At 40.4% G+C, this 16595-nt stretch overlaps 1 protein-coding gene and 1 long non-coding RNA gene across 3 annotated transcripts; one reads left to right on the forward strand and one right to left on the reverse strand.

Moving 5' to 3' along the window:
- The first annotated feature begins 221 nt into the window (after window positions 1–221).
- LOC122770672 (spindlin-Z-like) lies at window positions 222–4659 on the forward strand. Of its 2 annotated transcripts, none has more exons than XM_044027661.1 (5): window positions 222–303; window positions 959–1001; window positions 1792–2051; window positions 3085–3318; window positions 3727–4659. In XM_044027661.1, exons 2-5 carry the CDS (start codon window positions 982–984, stop codon window positions 3930–3932), a joined length of 720 nt encoding a protein of 239 aa, XP_043883596.1. In that variant the 5' UTR covers window positions 222–303; window positions 959–981; the 3' UTR covers window positions 3933–4659. The 2 variants fall into 2 exon arrangements, with proteins under 2 accessions (XP_043883596.1, XP_043883603.1); XM_044027668.1 differs by having other exon boundaries at window positions 238–286.
- Window positions 4660–11027: 6368 nt separating this feature from the next.
- Window positions 11028–13261, reverse strand: LOC122770680. The gene is made up of 2 exons (XR_006360539.1): window positions 13173–13261; window positions 11028–11601 (listed from the first exon to the last, which is right to left on the reverse strand). It is a non-coding gene; the product is annotated as an uncharacterized LOC122770680 (long non-coding RNA).
- Window positions 13262–16595: the final 3334 nt, after the last annotated feature.

Below are 16595 nucleotides of genomic sequence, written 5' to 3' on the forward strand. Positions count from 1 at the left end.
TGTATGACTACCACTACTTCATAATGTCGGAGAATATTTCAAAAAACACTTTGTTCGTAGCTTGAACATTCAACGGGTAAAATACAGAAAACACCAAACAGCCGAAATGTTGTGTAAATTATTAGCAAATAAACTAAACAGAGAGGCATTAAAATAACACGACTCCAAGGCCCAGAATGCTTTGAAAGCCGCAGGTGACTTCTGGGAGTTGTTGTCCCAAATCGGAGTAGTTTCCGTGTATCGACCCAGCGTTTCGGTGGAATCTACTCTGCAAAGACAAACACATGTGAGATTATTGATCAGGTAATGCCAATAGCGGCCGCCTATTGACACAAATAATTGCATTGACAGCACAATTTAATTTCTAACAGCCAGATCTCTTCATGTTTTCCGCCAGTGTTGTTTTAGCCAGAATGCAAAAAAAATTGCGCTTACATGGCGATGCATTTCCTTTTGTTCAGCTAGCTTATGTCTAGAAATGCAGAAACCAAACCAAAACGTTGAGAAATGCTGCTCGTTTATGTTCATACAGAATGAACCACTGACATGAGCTACTGTAATGTCTGTTTTCTATTTTTGACACGGCGTCGTTAAACGTGTCTGACCATGGTTTGCTCGGTGTTTTCGTAGCTAGCTCAGAAGAACTTTGAATATTTACTCGCCATACAGTTAGCTGTGTAAATATAAGACCTGTACACCGTCTATATTTGCATTGAGCTGCGTTAGCTAGCATTAGCATCGGCTTGTCGCAGTTTGGTTGTTTACATCCGGTGCTGCGAGGTTAATCAACAGAGCTTCGGACAGCAGGACTGGTGCCTGACAATAGCCTATCGCTTATACATTATAATGCTAATAATGTGTATTTTATCTGTAATGAATGAATGTTGTCAGCGTGTGAAGAATGAGAGCGTCAGCTGGCCTTGTCACATTCACTGACGACCTGTGTCTTGTCTCGCAGGGATTGTGTGGATTTATGGAAACATGTCAAAGAAACGGGGCAGGTAGGTTCAAACTAAACTCTGGTTTATGGTTAATAAACAACAGTGTGTATTTATTATGCACCCAGGCAGTGGCACACCAGGAAATAATCAAATTTACACTGTAAACAAATACCATTTAAATCGTATATGTAAGTCATGTATTTCCTGTGTTATTCCTCATTTCAGTTCTAGACTAATGGATACTAGAGTCTGACGTCATTTAGATCAGAAGGTGTTTCTTCTTTTTGCAAAGGTCTGGGACATCATAATTATTTGCGGTACTCTTGAACCTGTCTTGTCATTCTTCCCTGAGCTGTGGCATCAACACCCAGAGAAATGGTGTACGCTGTCATTGCTTTTCCCCAGTCAACCTTAGATAAACTTGGTTGGAAAAATAACAGCAGAGCAGCAGTTTTTTTAAATTCTCAAACCAGCCTGTCTTTCTTATTACGATGCTCATTTTGAACTCATGTCTTCATCATGTCTACATGCCTAAATGCATTGAGTTGCCATGTGATTGAATCTCTCAAGACGAATGATGATTCCAGGTCTGAACAGAGGAGAGGAGAGAAAAGACAGTTAAAAAATGCTACTATATATGGACCTGTGTCATTCTGTGAAACATTTTCTCATTGTCAGGTATTCATTTTGTTTCTAATTTCATATCTTAAAAACCTCCTCATTCAAAAAAAGAATCCAATATTTTTGTTCAATACCTCAAACATACTACAGAAAATGCATCATGCTTAAAGCTAGAGCTCTAACTAATGTGTTGTTACTAAAGGGGACTTTATTCCCTCTATGTTCACAGGAAGCGCAGCAGTGGAGAGCTCAGTGAGAGTTCGGCACCGACCCTGAGCCCAGACCCTGACAACCTGCTAGGCCGCAGAATCCAGCACACCTGGAGGGAGAAGGGTAACGTGACCAAGTGGAAAGGCACCGTTCTAGAGCGCCTCAGTGTGAACAGCTCCCTCTACATGGTCAAATATGACGGCTTTGACTGCGTCTATGGCATTGAGCTGTTCAAAGACAACCGGGTGTCCAACCTGCAGGTGTTGTCAGAGAAAGTTGGTGAGTCTAATACATATTTTGGCATTGATAGGCCGTGCCTGTTACTGAAAAGCACTCAGGTGCTTTTTAACTTTTAGCATTTTTGGTCATACTTTTTTCAGTCTTTTCGGCAGTATGTTGACCAGAACGTCTGAAATGAAATAATACTAAAGCTGTGTTTCCACCAAGTGGTATTGCGTGGTTCAGTTCAGAATGCCACACTATGATTTCCGTTTCCATTGTCGCATGTTGAGAAGCTTTTCGTCTCCTTGTGATAAGCAGCCACATGCCAAGAAGAAAATAACACTGAAAAAAAGCTGGATGTCCCTCAATATTGCTCTTTGTTTACTGTGGCACGTTTTTCTGCTTTTTGGAATTTATTGGCAAGCTATATTGTGTCATGCTGTTATGATGTCACGCTGTTAAGGTAGGTGATGCAACTGCATAAATAGCTACATCATTTACATATCTAGCCCACACACCCTGCAGCAGAGACACAAGTCAGATCAGGGTGTACTCTTCCAAACTGCCCCCTGGTGAGCTGATCTGCACTGTACCGCTTGGTGGGAAACGCTTAGGTGGCTTTTAAGAGTTTGAGTTGGTGTTTTTCTTAACAGCTCCAGTGATGTGACTATTACTCACTGTTTGGTTTACTCTAGACACGGCTGTTTTGGCCGACTCATGCATGAAATATTATATTATTATATTACCATGTTTCTGCCTCAAATAATAAAACTGAACTTTTGAGGAACTGATTTATTACAAACAATGGCAGAACAGAAAATCATATGGAATGGCTTGTCATTTTAGGTTAGCATTCATTGCGCGAACACTTGAGCCCAGTTAAAGCTGGACATTGAGAAATCGGAATACTTTTATTTAAGATTTTACATATTTTAATGTGTCTTTTATATATTACAGAAAAAACCCTTATTTCCATGGGTTATTCGATCCTTTTTCAGAATTATAATCATATTTTTTAAGTCCATATCATCTGGGGTATCTGTAACATTTTCTTAATTAAAGGTTCATCAGTGCCTTGTTCTTTCATTAGTGAATAATAAGATCAAGGTGCCTCCTGGGGCAGAGGAGCTCGTGGGCCGAGCTGTTGAGCATCTGTTCGAGAAGGAGGACGGTGAGAAAAATGAGTGGCGAGGAATGGTGCTGTCCAGAGCCCCTATCATGACCCATTGGTATTACATCACCTATGAGAAGGACCCGGTGCTGTACATGTACCAACTGTGGGACGACTACAAGGACGGAGATCTACGTGTCCTCCCGGAATCAGGTACAGTAATGAGATTTCACATTTTCACATTTTCCATGTGGAAAAAAAAACCTCAGTTAAGTTTTCAGATTCTCATGGAAATGTGGGAGGAGGTGAATAGGACAGATTTACATAGTCATGGTACATCACGAAACTCGCTCCGCCTTGTTTCCCTGAACATTTTGTGCACAGTTGGATCTTGAGTTATTCTGATGAAGTGACAATACTATCTAGGAGTAGCTGGAGGAGTCAAGGTCAAGCACATGAATGAACTGAGCTGGGTGTGTCTGGTCAGGGTTCAAGATCTGCACATAATTCATTTCTTGCCAATGTTTATACTCTGTCTGCTACAAAGGGAAACCAACCCTTACACATGTTTATCATTGTCTGTCATCTTAACTGCCTTGTGTTTTTCCATTTGTCACCCAGAGAACAAACACCTGCTGCCAGCAGACAGGAAGCCTGGTGAGGAGCCAGAAAGCCTTGTGGGTAAACAGGTGGAGTATGTCACAGATAACGGTGTGAAGAGGACAGGGTTGGTCATCTACCAGGTTCCAGCGAAGCCGACGGTATATTACATCAAATATGATGATGACGTTCACATTCATGTCTATGATCTTGTGAAGACCACCTAGTATGGACTACCTGGTTTCATTTTCAGCGGATGGTTAATTTTCTTCTCAACCAGTCGTTACCTGTCAAAGTGTTAGAACCAGATCTCTTACAGTGGGAAGAAAAGGTGCCGAAGATCAAAAGCCCAGTTTATTTTTTAAAATTTGTTTTATTTTTGTCCTTTGACACTTCCTTCATTCTTACTCAACAAGACCTTTTGGTATGTGATTCTCACTTTTAATTTGACCCTATTACATGACTAATAGGTCCTTTTCAGTGTAAATAAAGCTGGTCTGAGACAGTTGTATAGCCCAACAGATGACATGGAGCGAGACGTAAGATTTGGTTAATTAAAACACTTGTATAGTGCAAATTTCAAACTCCAAATTCATACTTTTTGTAATCAACACAGCATACTAAAGAAACACAGCCTTCTTACCTGTACCTCTGTGTTTTACTCATATTTCATTTCACTTTTATATGCCCGTGCTATTTATTTAATTTGGAATTTCTGGCTGTACTACTGGTCTGGTGTGCTTCATGTGTGTCACTGAGTAGTCCTCAGTTTGCTGAATGTAGAAGTAATAGACATTTGACCAGTGTGCTAATTTGACCAATGTTTAGAACTACCAGAATTCAGTTGACGTCTACAGGCACCGGTGAGACTATCATAAAACACAGATCTGAATTATCATCACATATCTTTTCTGGTTTTTAAATGATAATGTTATATATATACATACATACATATATATGTATGTATGTATGTGTATATATGTATATATGTATATATATATATATATATATATATATATATATGTATATATATATATATATATATATATATGTGTATATATATATATATATATGTATATACATATATATATATATAAAAAAAGTACCAGTGTTGATGTCATGTTGTTTCTGTGGTATTTGTGCTACACAATGTTTATGTTGGTCACTAACTTGGTTCGGTAGTTTGGACTGAAAGTGTTTTTATGATTTGCCAAAAATGAAAAATGTGACATGATATCTCAAGGCCTCAAAATATTGTTCCTTGTGACCCTTATCATGTTTTGTTCTGTAAATATTATCTTGAGACATTTTTATGAACATAAAACAAAGCTGCTTGAAAGAGATTTTCTCTTGTGGTGATGTGTTTAACGCCGCAGCGCATGATTGATCTCGTCACTCAGACACATTTAAAAGATAAGCACAAAATAAGCCAAATGTCAGGAAACCTTAAAAAATTAAACCGTGTTTGTATATTTGTAAACATGTTTCAGTTTAAATAGTTTTGTTTGTAAATGGAGCAAATGAACCAAAAATCCATCCATCTTCTACCGCTTTATCCTCCACATGAGAGTTGCAGGGGGCGCTGTGCCAATCTCAGCTGACAGGGCGATAGGTGGGGTTCAAGCTGGACAGTTCGCCAGTCCATCACAGGGACACATATAGAGACAAACAACCATTCACTCTCACACTCACACCTACGGTCAGTTCAGAGTGTCCAATTCACCTGATCCCCATATTGTATGATTTTGGACTGTGGGAGGAAACCAGAGAACCTGGAGAAAACTCCATGCAGAAAAAACCTTTGTTCCAACCGGGTCATGAACCCGGCTCTTCTAAATATAATGATAAGAAATCTTAATACCTTTTTGTAATGATTAACTGCAGGTCTTACATTTTTATTATCATGCCCCCTCTTGATCTTTATGAGTAGCAGCTTTCCATATTTATTCCCCACAATTCCACGCTATGAATAATGACTTCAGGAAGTTGGTGTGGCTTATGTCAAGAGCACAGAACACATGAGAGAGAGAGAGGAACACATGCAGCTCAGGTGTTAGTCTGTAAAAACACATCTGATTACTGAGAGACATCGCAATCGATAAATGTGAAACACACGTCCAGCCTCATCACAAGAGGTGAGCAGAACATCCCCTGTCAGGTTTCAACATGTCATGCTGCTCAAACTTAACACCTGTAAAACAAGAGAGAAGAAAATCACTGGACTTGTCCCAAAATGACGGGAAACTGATCGGATCAGGTTCTTGCTCAGACCAGAGATGCAAAAGCTGTTTTTAGAGGAACCAAATAACAACAATCAAACATCAACAGAAGCACATGCATGATGTTGATAATAAGCAATAACACATGTCTTGACAGTCCGTCCACCAGTTCAATCCACAAATGTGGACCTCATGGTGGTGCTAGAGGAGAAGTCAGGGACCATTTGTCTGCACATACTTCCACAGTTCTTTCAGTCTGGACCAAATTCCCCCTATCCAGCAATCAGACACTTATGGCAAGTAGTAGTAGTAGTGTTAACATTTAATAACAACACAGGATAATTAACTACCGATATCTGCAATGTTGTTCTTATTCCCTAATTCAGTTTTACTAGTACAATTCAAACTAATGTTCCCATTCATGTGTCATTATAGATATTGTAGATATCTCTAATCTAATTCCAGTTTCAGATTATGTGCAACGCTATTATGGCTAAGTTGATCTATGACTGTAGTCATAATGACGTTGTAGATATTTGAACCTGGAATTACAGATCTTTGCAATTCAATTACTATTATTTTATTAATTGTAGAAACTTATAATTACAAACTTCACACACACAAATGTTAAAAGTGATTTCATTCTGACAAGTAAAACATGTATGACATCACAGATATCTGTAATGGTAACCCCATATAGTGATATTTGGCGTAAAATGTTACAAATTGCCACTGACACATCCCTGACGATGTGTTTAGAAGCATTAGCAGCATGTATTTGTACGGCAATTAAATAAAACATCATGAAATAATATAATGGCGTGTCTACCTGATAGCTGTTTTTCAGTCAGGACCAAATCCCCCGGCTTGATGAAATAAATGTCCATGTATGTGTGAAGCTTTAAAAAGTCAAGTGACTCAAGTGATAAAAAAATTTCCCTCTGGTTTCGGCTGCTTCACCTTTTTGTTGCCCATTTTAATCAAATTCCTGATGAGCTTCTGTATTTAAAGGCCAATGAAATCAGAGGACTAGAAGCTATTAACACAGCCGCTAATTTAGGTCAGGAATCATCCACAAGGCTGTAGATTCTCAGATGAAGAGCAATATCATAATCCTGATGTATTGTTGTGTAATTGTACTTGTGTATGTGATATAAGGATCATCAGAATGTTTAATTCAGTCTTTAATGCGAACTCACAGGTGGTCCATAATCATCATCATCATCATCTACCGCTTTATCCTCCACCAGAGGGTCGCGGGGGGTGCTGTGCCAATCTCAGCTACATTGGGCGATAGGCGGGGTACACCCTGGACACTTTGCCAGTCCATTGCAGGGCCACACACACAGATAGAGACAAACAACCATTCACTCTCACACTCACTCCTATGGTCAATTTAGAGTGTCCAATTTACCTAATCCCCACATTGCATGTTTTTGGACTGTAGGAGGAAGCCGGAGAACCCGGAGAGAACCCACACACACACGGGGAGAACATGCAAACTCCATGCAGAAAGGCCCTTGTTCCAACCGGGGCTCGAACCCGGGTTTTCTTGCTGCAAGGCGAGAGTGCTAACCACTATACCACCGTGTGGTGGTCCATAATAATAATAATAATAATAATAATAAATAAAGTAAGTACCGATAGCAGCTCTTCCTAGGGCTGCAGGTTAAAGCCTCTATGACTCTGTTTTTCTGAGTCATCTAAGCGACACACAAAGTTGTCCATCAGATGTCTTTGGAGAGCTTCACATGTAGGAACACCCAGGGACACAAACATTTATTGTCTCAGTTGCACTAAAGATGAAATGCTGCAAACCCTGTGCAAATTCTCCTGTTTTTGACCTACAGCCACCGGAACATCTTAAATGGAGCATCCTGATTAGAACTTGAGTATAATGTCACATTTAATTATTTATAACTGCTCCTTCTTTGCCACCACATTTTCATTTCATGGCTATTAGAACTGCTGTTCAGTTTCATTTCTGCTCTGGTTTTAATTTTTGTTTTGACCAGATCAGGCTCTTGCTCTTCTTACGTCTTACTTCATTACAAGTTGCAATAAAACTGAGTATGGGTGCACTCATTCCTCATATCCATTCCTCTGCTAGAAATAATCATTTTTGACCTCAATCTAAATTTCAGCGTCCACATAAACAAATGTATTAACATGTTACCTCCGATTAAGAAACCAGCCCCAAATCATCAAATCCATGCTCTCTAATAGGTATAGATTTATTAATCTCTGCTCTGATTTTGTGCCATGTAGATTTCTACGCTGTCCTCCTCTCGTCTGCCAGCCAATTAGCCCTGTCTCCAAATCATAGAAAATGCATCCGCTGGGCTCCCCACTAACACCAGTCATCACTCCCATCCTTGCACCTACCTCAAAACCAAACAGGAGGCTGCTTTTGCAGTGACAGCTCCATCACCATGGAACTAACTGTCAGAGACACAGAATCTGTCCTTACTTTTAAAAAACAAAACTAAAAAAACACCACGTTTTACTCATTAGCTTGAACGATCACCATTTGTCTTTTTTTGATGTTGACCACTGCATTTTGTTTTGTGGTTTATTTAGTGTTTGTTGCAATATTAGAGATGACCCTGATCACACTCTACCATAAGATGCAGCTTCTGTCTGATAACCGCTTCGTTGGTATGTGTGTGTGTGTGTGTGTGCGTGCGTCTGTTCATCAAATGTCAGCCCCTGCTTTGATGACGAGCAAACAAGCTCTCTCCTGATTCCCGTGCTCTTCCTGACCACACATTTAGCCACATGCTGACTGCTGACTGCCTCTCACGCCCCCAGAGTCCCTTCAAGGTGTCAGGGTGCTGCTTGTGATGGGTGCCAGTACAGACATCAGGGAACAGTTGGCATACCATCACGCCAGGCTGGACGCCCAGATAGTAATAACAACGAGGAGGGAGTACATGCAATTACACGAGGTCTGTGCTCTTGAGAAATGTGTCTGATGCAACTTGACACTTGTTGTGCATTTCCTTCACTGTTTTCTCCCATTTTCTTTCTTTGTGAAACCATCTGCCTGGACTCTTGGCAACAGCTTTCGTTATTTAGATGTAATTATTATGAATTAGATTATCTTTTCATTATGAATTTCCTCACAAGGTCACTACATATCTATCTATATATATACAGTATGTATAAGGATCTATGTATATATATATATATATATATATATATATATATATATAGATCAGATTTAATTCAGCCAAACCAGGACAAATATCCATTGGTAGTGGATATGATGTGTGATTCTGTCCCCAGCCAGTGGGTGGCAGTCACAGGGTCTTGGGGTGCACATGTCACAGACTCTCCATCCCCCCATTTCTTTATTAACAGAAGAATATGTAGCAGTCGTGACCATATTCACCGCTGACCACTTTACAAATGCATGAAGCCTCTTTCTCATGAGAGAGAATGTGAATGATCTGTGATGTGTATGTTCCATATTCAGTTAAATCAGATTTACTGGGGCACTAAATCAGCCACAGTGTTTCATGAGCTGTATAGAGATGAAATAAGCAAACATCCATATGTACTACACTATGTATCCCTGATATTCACTCCCTGACATGACATACATGAGAGATCGTTCTTACAGAAACACCGCCTGCATCTGTAGTTTCTGTGTTATATTATTACAGGACCTTCTTTGAAAACCTTGAAACTTTGTCTGCATTCTTATTGGCTAATAAACAAATGCACTTGACTCTTTTGTGTTGCTTAGCAACACAAGCCAGTCCCTGTTCTTCTTTTCTTTTTTTTAAATGTATGAAAAACCAGCATGCTGCCAATCTTGAGACTCATAGGGTGCAGTGTGAATGAAACATCCACAATGCTTTTTTAATTAAAATGTTTTGCGACCCTACCTGAGGGGAAAAAGGGGGACGCGTGTATTTTCTGTGATTATTGTTATCAGCGAAAAAAAAAAAAACGTGATTGATTTCTCTCTGTTGAGTACACATAAAGAGGATTCGTCATTCAGGCTTGAATGTTGGTGTCATTGTCAGACTTGAAATAAATCTTTACTTTGCATTGATCTGATAGGACTTTGTTTCACAGTAGGTTGGCACCATGTTTGCCATGCAAAGCAAAAATGGGAATCATGTCAGGTGTCTGATGTAGGGTAACCTGGTAACAACAGGAAAAAGGCAGCATATATGATTTGTATTCTCATTGCTTATAGCCTTAAGCCTTTCAGTCTTATTTAAGTTATTCTCTATTGAAAAGAGCTCAGGTTCTTTTGAGCTCCACTCTTTTATGTGCATGTTTAAGTTCAGCCGGTGGAATCTGACTTAAGCTTCAGTCTCCTTGTAATGAAGAGTGATTTTAAGTCATTTAATTGCACTGCATGTCTCTGTCTGTTAGTGTTTTTCTCTTCTATGGCAACAGTCTGTGAAGCAGCAGAGAGCGGGGTGAGACTTGCATCTTCACTGATGTGTGGACACACCTCAGAGTCTTTGTTTATGACTGTGGATCTTTGATTTCTTCAGGTTTGTTTACTTGTATTAAATGAAACTCAGTAGAGGCCCAGCTCTGCATCCATCTCATAAGGAGAGCAAATAGTGTCTCTGAAATCTAACACGGGGGGGCAAAAAATAGATACTTTGATGTTTAAATGTCATTCTCCCAGTTATTTGTGATCGTAACAGGACCATAGAGCTGCTGCTGCAAAGTTCACACTGAATGATTTTCCACACAGCTCAACTGCCAACATTTGTGAAGCCAACATGTTGCCTTCAGATGGTAATATAGGTTACATATGATACTATTATTTACATCTTTTTCCTGGCACATCCTAAACAACCTATTGCGGCACGATCCACAGTCCATAACAGTGACTGAATTGGGGATTTAACCTCATATTATTTTATTATGACATGTATTTAGTCCTGAGAGTGCTCAAAGTGTGGCACGTTCAGAACATTAAATTGTCCGGGAGCAGGTTATCTCATTATATGTTTGAAAATGATGGCGCGATCAAACCATAACGGTGTTTTTCTTTGTTTCCATCTTCACAGGATTTCTGTCCACAGTCGCATGGATGTTGTAATGCGACAAAATTCAGAAATACACATAGGAGCTTCACAGTCAAGGTTTATTCCACAGACACAAAAGGCATTAATTCCAATGAAAGTGGATTAAAATGAAAAATACACATTTAGACATGAAGTGAAGAGACTAGTAATACGAGGTTATTTCAGCCCGTATTGAACAGAATGTGCTGCTGTGTGGCATTATAGCAGGTTTTTCCTCCCAAGGTTTCATTTGCATGACTCATTTCCATTAATATTCCTGGTTAAATTATGCTTTTGATTGCAATTCTGATCATAATTAACACTGCTAAGCATTAAGACCATATGCACAGGCACAGCAGGGCTGGATCAGAACATGATAAGTGTGATTTAAAGGGTCGGTGTCTGAATGAGGCCAGTGCATAAACGGGAACATCCAACACTGAAGGCTTTGGAACCACTGATTCATGTAGGTTCAAGCTGACGTACAGATGGAAGCATACTGCTTGTGCTGAGAGGCAGACTGGGACTTGTTGTTTATTAAACAGCATCACAACAAAATCACTAGTCTTCCACTCAGCACTACCAATGTTTCCCTTCTGCATCCACTCCCTTCTGTCCACATTCGCTGCTCCAATCTGGAATGAAAGAAATAAAAAATGTAAAGCTTTTTTTAGTATAGTATTTATATCATAATTCCCCCTCCACTGTATTGATGTCAACATGATATATTCATTTACAGTGTCACCTATGTGGACTTTGGAGAGAGGAAGCATTTCAGGATATACACGAGTAACAGGTGTCACAAAGAGTGTCACATTTGTGAACTTAATATATTAGAGATGGAAACACTTCCCGTCCCTGTTCTTTCTTCTTCTTCTTCAGCCCATTTCTCTCTGAAGCCTGTTGACATTCCATCCTCCCTTTGTTGTTACAATGCTAACCTTTCAGCTCCTCTCAAAAGAGGGGACAGGAGGAGGAGGAGGAGGGGTGGTGGTGGTGGTGAGGAACAGATCGAGAGAGAAATGATCACAGCTCAGCACTTAAAAAATCCTGCTCACCAAATGAAATTAACAGACACTATAAAAGCTGTGCACGGCTAAGAAAACTGAGGGAAACGGAAATGTGAACTCACAAATCGACTCTGTGATTTGTGCTTCTCTTTACAATAAGTCACAACTGGACTGTGGGGGGAGCAGAGAGAGGGGGAGGAGAGAGAGAAAGAGAGAGAAGAGACAGACAGATTGTCCTGCATCTCTAGTATTTCTCTGAGCTGGTAGCTATGCAACAAGACTGGGAGTCAGTGGAAGAGGGGGATGGGAAGCTGGGGACAGTTTAGTGAGAGGAAGGAAGACAAGAAGGAAGCAAGGAAGGAGGGAGGGAGATGGAGAGAGAGGGTCCTTGAGTGCCAAGTGATGAGAAGAGTGCTGAGCAGAGGCAACAGGAGGACACCCCCCAAAAACAGATGTTCTCTAAAGTCATTTTAATACAATTAAACATGTGAGGGTTTTTTTTTTTTGCTATTGCAGGATGACAATCAAGCACATTTGCCCTCAGTTTAGTTTCCAAACAAAAGCAGGATTGAAAGGCTCGTGGTTAATATTCACTAAATGAGCGACAACATAAACGTGTCGTTTCACCCTGATCGCGGCTAAAGAGAGGTGAACAGCCGTCGTCGTGGGAGCTGTCCAGTGTCTCGGTGCTGAATGACGCCCTACTTTTCCTCCACGTCCTCCTCCTCCTCCTCCTCCTCCTTAGGATCTCCGGCCCGCGAAAAACAGGCCACCTGTTGCTGCACCGAAGTTTTCTCTCAGGAGGCGATAACGCCACAAATTACACCCGATCAAAGCCACATGTGTCATGTGCAGCGACACTGCTCCCGACCTAGAGTCAGCTCAGTTCATTTTTTTTTCTCTTCTTCTCCTTCTTCTTCTTCCACAATTCACGGCAACATGACATGATAAACATTCCCCTCCATCACCACCACGACCACCACCTTTAGGCGAGGCAACAGGAGAAAGAGGCTGACATTTCATTTCCCTTTAGATTATTATTCTTTTTTTAAGTCATGTTTTTTTTTTCCTCCTCCCTTCGTTTTAATTGTGCACATGTGCACAAAATGTCCTAATAACAACGATGAGAAAACACATTAATATACAGCAAATCATCAGCTTTGACATATCGTCCTCAGCACAAGTGATGGACTCACCATCAATCGACAGGAACAACAGGTGATGATGCGGCCGTTTCTCCTTTTCTCTTTCCTCTCTTTTCTCTTTCCTCTCTTGCCACAGTCGGAGTCTGTGTTTGTGTGTGTGTGTGCGCGCGCGTGCCCTCCCATCACTGCTCCACGTAATGGTTTTGGTGATGTTACTGGGTAGGCTGGAGGAAGAAGGGACCGTGTGTTTATATATACGTCTGCTGCTCGGAGAAGACAAGGAGGAGGAGGGCGGGTCTGTGTGGAGTGACGACTGCGAGAGGAAGCCAATTGACGTCCATCTTTTCCCTCCTCAGACCTTGTTAGGGTGCGGCCCAAAGCAGCAGCTAAATTACATTATATGAAGGTTAAGCATGCATATATGGATGCAATATATGGAGGCTGAGGGGAGGTGTGCGTGGATGGAAAATACCTGGGTTGCAATTTATATTTAAGGGAAGGATATATTGTACAGTTTTGATTGTTAAAGCAAAGGATTTGTGCAATTTTATACCGTATACATCCCCATTCCCCCTCAAAAGTGATAAAAAAAACCACACCACTCAATTGAAATCACGTATCCCCACAGACTTCACCTGTGCACCCGTGCCTGACACTATAGTCAAGAGCTCACATGGAATTCAATTAATGCTGGACGAGTTACATTAGGCGTCTAATTATTTTACAGTGGAAACAACAGTAGGCAAATGTTACATATACACAGAATCTCATACAGACAAGAAATCAATTAGTCTACACTCTTGACATTGTGCACATCATATCCACATTTAGGATAAATACTGTTTAAATTGGAAATATTCTATTTTTTTGTTTGTATGTATTCATTTGTAATTCAATTCAACTTAATTCAATTGTATTTGTACAGCAATCTCAAGGCACTGTACATAGTACAAATCCTTACTGCTGAGCAGAGAAACCCAACAATTCACACATGAGCAAAGCACTAGGCATCAGTAGAGAGAGAAAAGAAAAACTCTCTTTTAACAGGAAGAAATCTCTGACCAGACTCAAGGGTGTGCGGCCATCTGCCTCGACCAGTTGGGGTGAAAGGAAAAATGGGGGACAGAGGAGAGGGAGGGGAGAGATTGTTGTTAAAAAATGATAGCATAATAATAATGGTGAGGATATGATATGAATGACAATAATAAGAATAGCCTCAAAACTAGATCTGGATCCTGCAGCGAGCAAGATGAGGAGAGAGAGAGAGAGAGAGAGAGAGAGAGAGGTGAGGAAGGACAAGGTTAATGACATGTAATGAAGATTTGGGATGGTATAAAAATACAAGATAGTGAAGCGTCACACTTTGAGGGTTGAAGGTTTGGAGTTGTGCTTTGAAAACACTGGCTTTAATACTAATAGATCTGGTACTTTTTATTGACCTGAACAGCATTGTCACAGTCATATGTCATATATAATGAGATATTCATACACGATGATAGTTTGCCTCATTCAGATCCCTCAACACCAATATTTAGTATGCATTTAGAAACCACTTTGTCAACAATTAAGGCATCTGCCTTATAAAAACGGTCCCTAAACATCCACATTATGTAAATTCACAATATGAAAACAATCAGCTAGAATAATAAGAAAAGACAAGCTTTTCACAAATCCTAATAAACCCAGTGGCTGTTATGCTGTTTGGAATATGTACTTCTCAAGTGACGCATCACAGACTTGGACAAAGGCGAACTGAAGCTTGTGGCAGCTCACGGTGGCCCAGCACCTTTTTTTTTTAAAAAAAAAAAAAACACTTTGTGTCCTGTCCTTTCTTTAGATGTGTCTCTTGCCTAGGTATTCGTAATATTAAGCGTTAGAAGCTCATGTGCAGACAGATTAGAGAAGAATCCTAAGCTTTACAGGGTGTTCAGTGAAAAAGAAGCTGTTATTGTATTATTAAGCAAATAAAACGTACTTCATCTGTGTGAATCAATACCTCATCATTACAGCAGAGGTTAATTTAAGGACAATCGCAAATTCATCTTCTACACAAAAGCGATGACAAACAGAACTCCAACAAGAACATTTCCCACTGCTGTCAGTGTCATATATGTATATCAGCCACCTTTAAATGTGTATGTTGTTGTGTGAGCCCCCAGGAAGCTATTTAAATCATAGCATCTTCTCTGACACCTGCTAGATGACGGCTCGTTACAGTTTACAGGCTGTGGAAAAACACCCAATACTCATTTATGAATGCAAAGTTGCCGCAGCAGTGAGCGACTATACTGCCTGTTTGTAAATAAGGCACATGAATGATTCTGTCTTCCCTTTATGACAGAAATGACCAAACAGGAGCCTGGGTGGCTGCAACTATTACTTATCACAAAGGCCGTGTTCCTTTGATATCCTCACAGGCTGGTTGTCAATGCAACTTAAGAGTCAGGCTTAGCGAGGAACCTGGGGGAAGATCCTGCTCTCTGTGTTGTGAGGCTTTAGTTGTGTAACGAACATCACACTCTGTGCCTCTTGATAGAAACGTCAGGAGGTAGGATTATGCATATTAGTGATCCCCCTCTGTTCTCCCCTTCTGCTTTCAGGGCTTAATGTTAACATCTGCCCACCGAGAGCCCCCAGAGCTGGAAGACAGTGTTGAATGTCCTCCATTCAGATGATTTATCTGATCACGATAATGGACTACACATGTTGTTGAGATGACATTATAATGGACTCTGAAAGGGGAGAAAGGCTCAGGTTCTCCTGTGTTTATAGAAGCTGCACTTAAATCTATAGTATCTGATCTGATCTTCAGCAGACAAGAAAAAATAAATTAGTTTTTTTTTGTGGTCACAAAATTAAGAGTTGCCTGTCATTTCCTTGTGAACGATCCATGGTTGAGTATCTTTTGTTAGATTTATTAGAAACACAGGAGCCAAATGATGCATGTATTTAGACCCTCCAGCTGTTGTTTATGCTGATAAAAAAACAAACAAACAAAAAACAATTCTGTTTAAATGTGTAAGAGTGAGTTTGGTTAGGCCACAGGGCACAAGCAGACGAGTGGGAGCTTTGGGAGGTGGTGAACAGTTGTTATTTTTCATGCTCTGGGTCAAAATTATGCCTGCGTGGGACGGACTGGGAATATGTAGAAAAAAATATTTACAGACTTCATGGGAAGAAGGTGAAGGCACAAGATTCTGTGTGTGTGCTTTTCCTTCATACAAATGTGGTGGTGAAAGTCCTTGCGGGGATGTTCCACTGTCTGTCGGGACGTTTGACCTTCCTCACAGCCAGTTACATCGGCAAGCGGCGTGGGACTCACTCCTTTAAAATCAGATTTTTACCACTGTGGTAACATGATAGTTGTTGATTGCGTAAGTGTGGCAGCAGTTGTATTTTTAAATCTGCTCACAGGAGGGCTCCCTCTGGTGTTCACTTTGTATTTGGACAGGACAAAAAAAAGCCAATTCAAGC

This window comes from Solea senegalensis, linkage group LG1 (genome assembly GCF_019176455.1).
Source record: "Solea senegalensis isolate Sse05_10M linkage group LG1, IFAPA_SoseM_1, whole genome shotgun sequence".
NCBI lineage: Eukaryota > Metazoa > Chordata > Actinopteri > Pleuronectiformes > Soleidae > Solea > Solea senegalensis.

What these genes read in the sequence shown, in the direction of transcription:
- LOC122770672 (XM_044027661.1), top strand. Translation starts at nt 982, where the DNA reads ATGTCAAAGAAACGGGGCAG. An exon ending in ATGTCAAAGAAACGGGGCAG is followed by an intron (nt 1,002 to 1,791) that starts GTAGGTTCAAAC and finishes CTATGTTCACAG; the next exon opens with GAAGCGCAGCAGTGGAGAGC. An exon ending in GGTGTTGTCAGAGAAAGTTG is followed by an intron (nt 2,052 to 3,084) that starts GTGAGTCTAATA and finishes TTCTTTCATTAG; the next exon opens with TGAATAATAAGATCAAGGTG.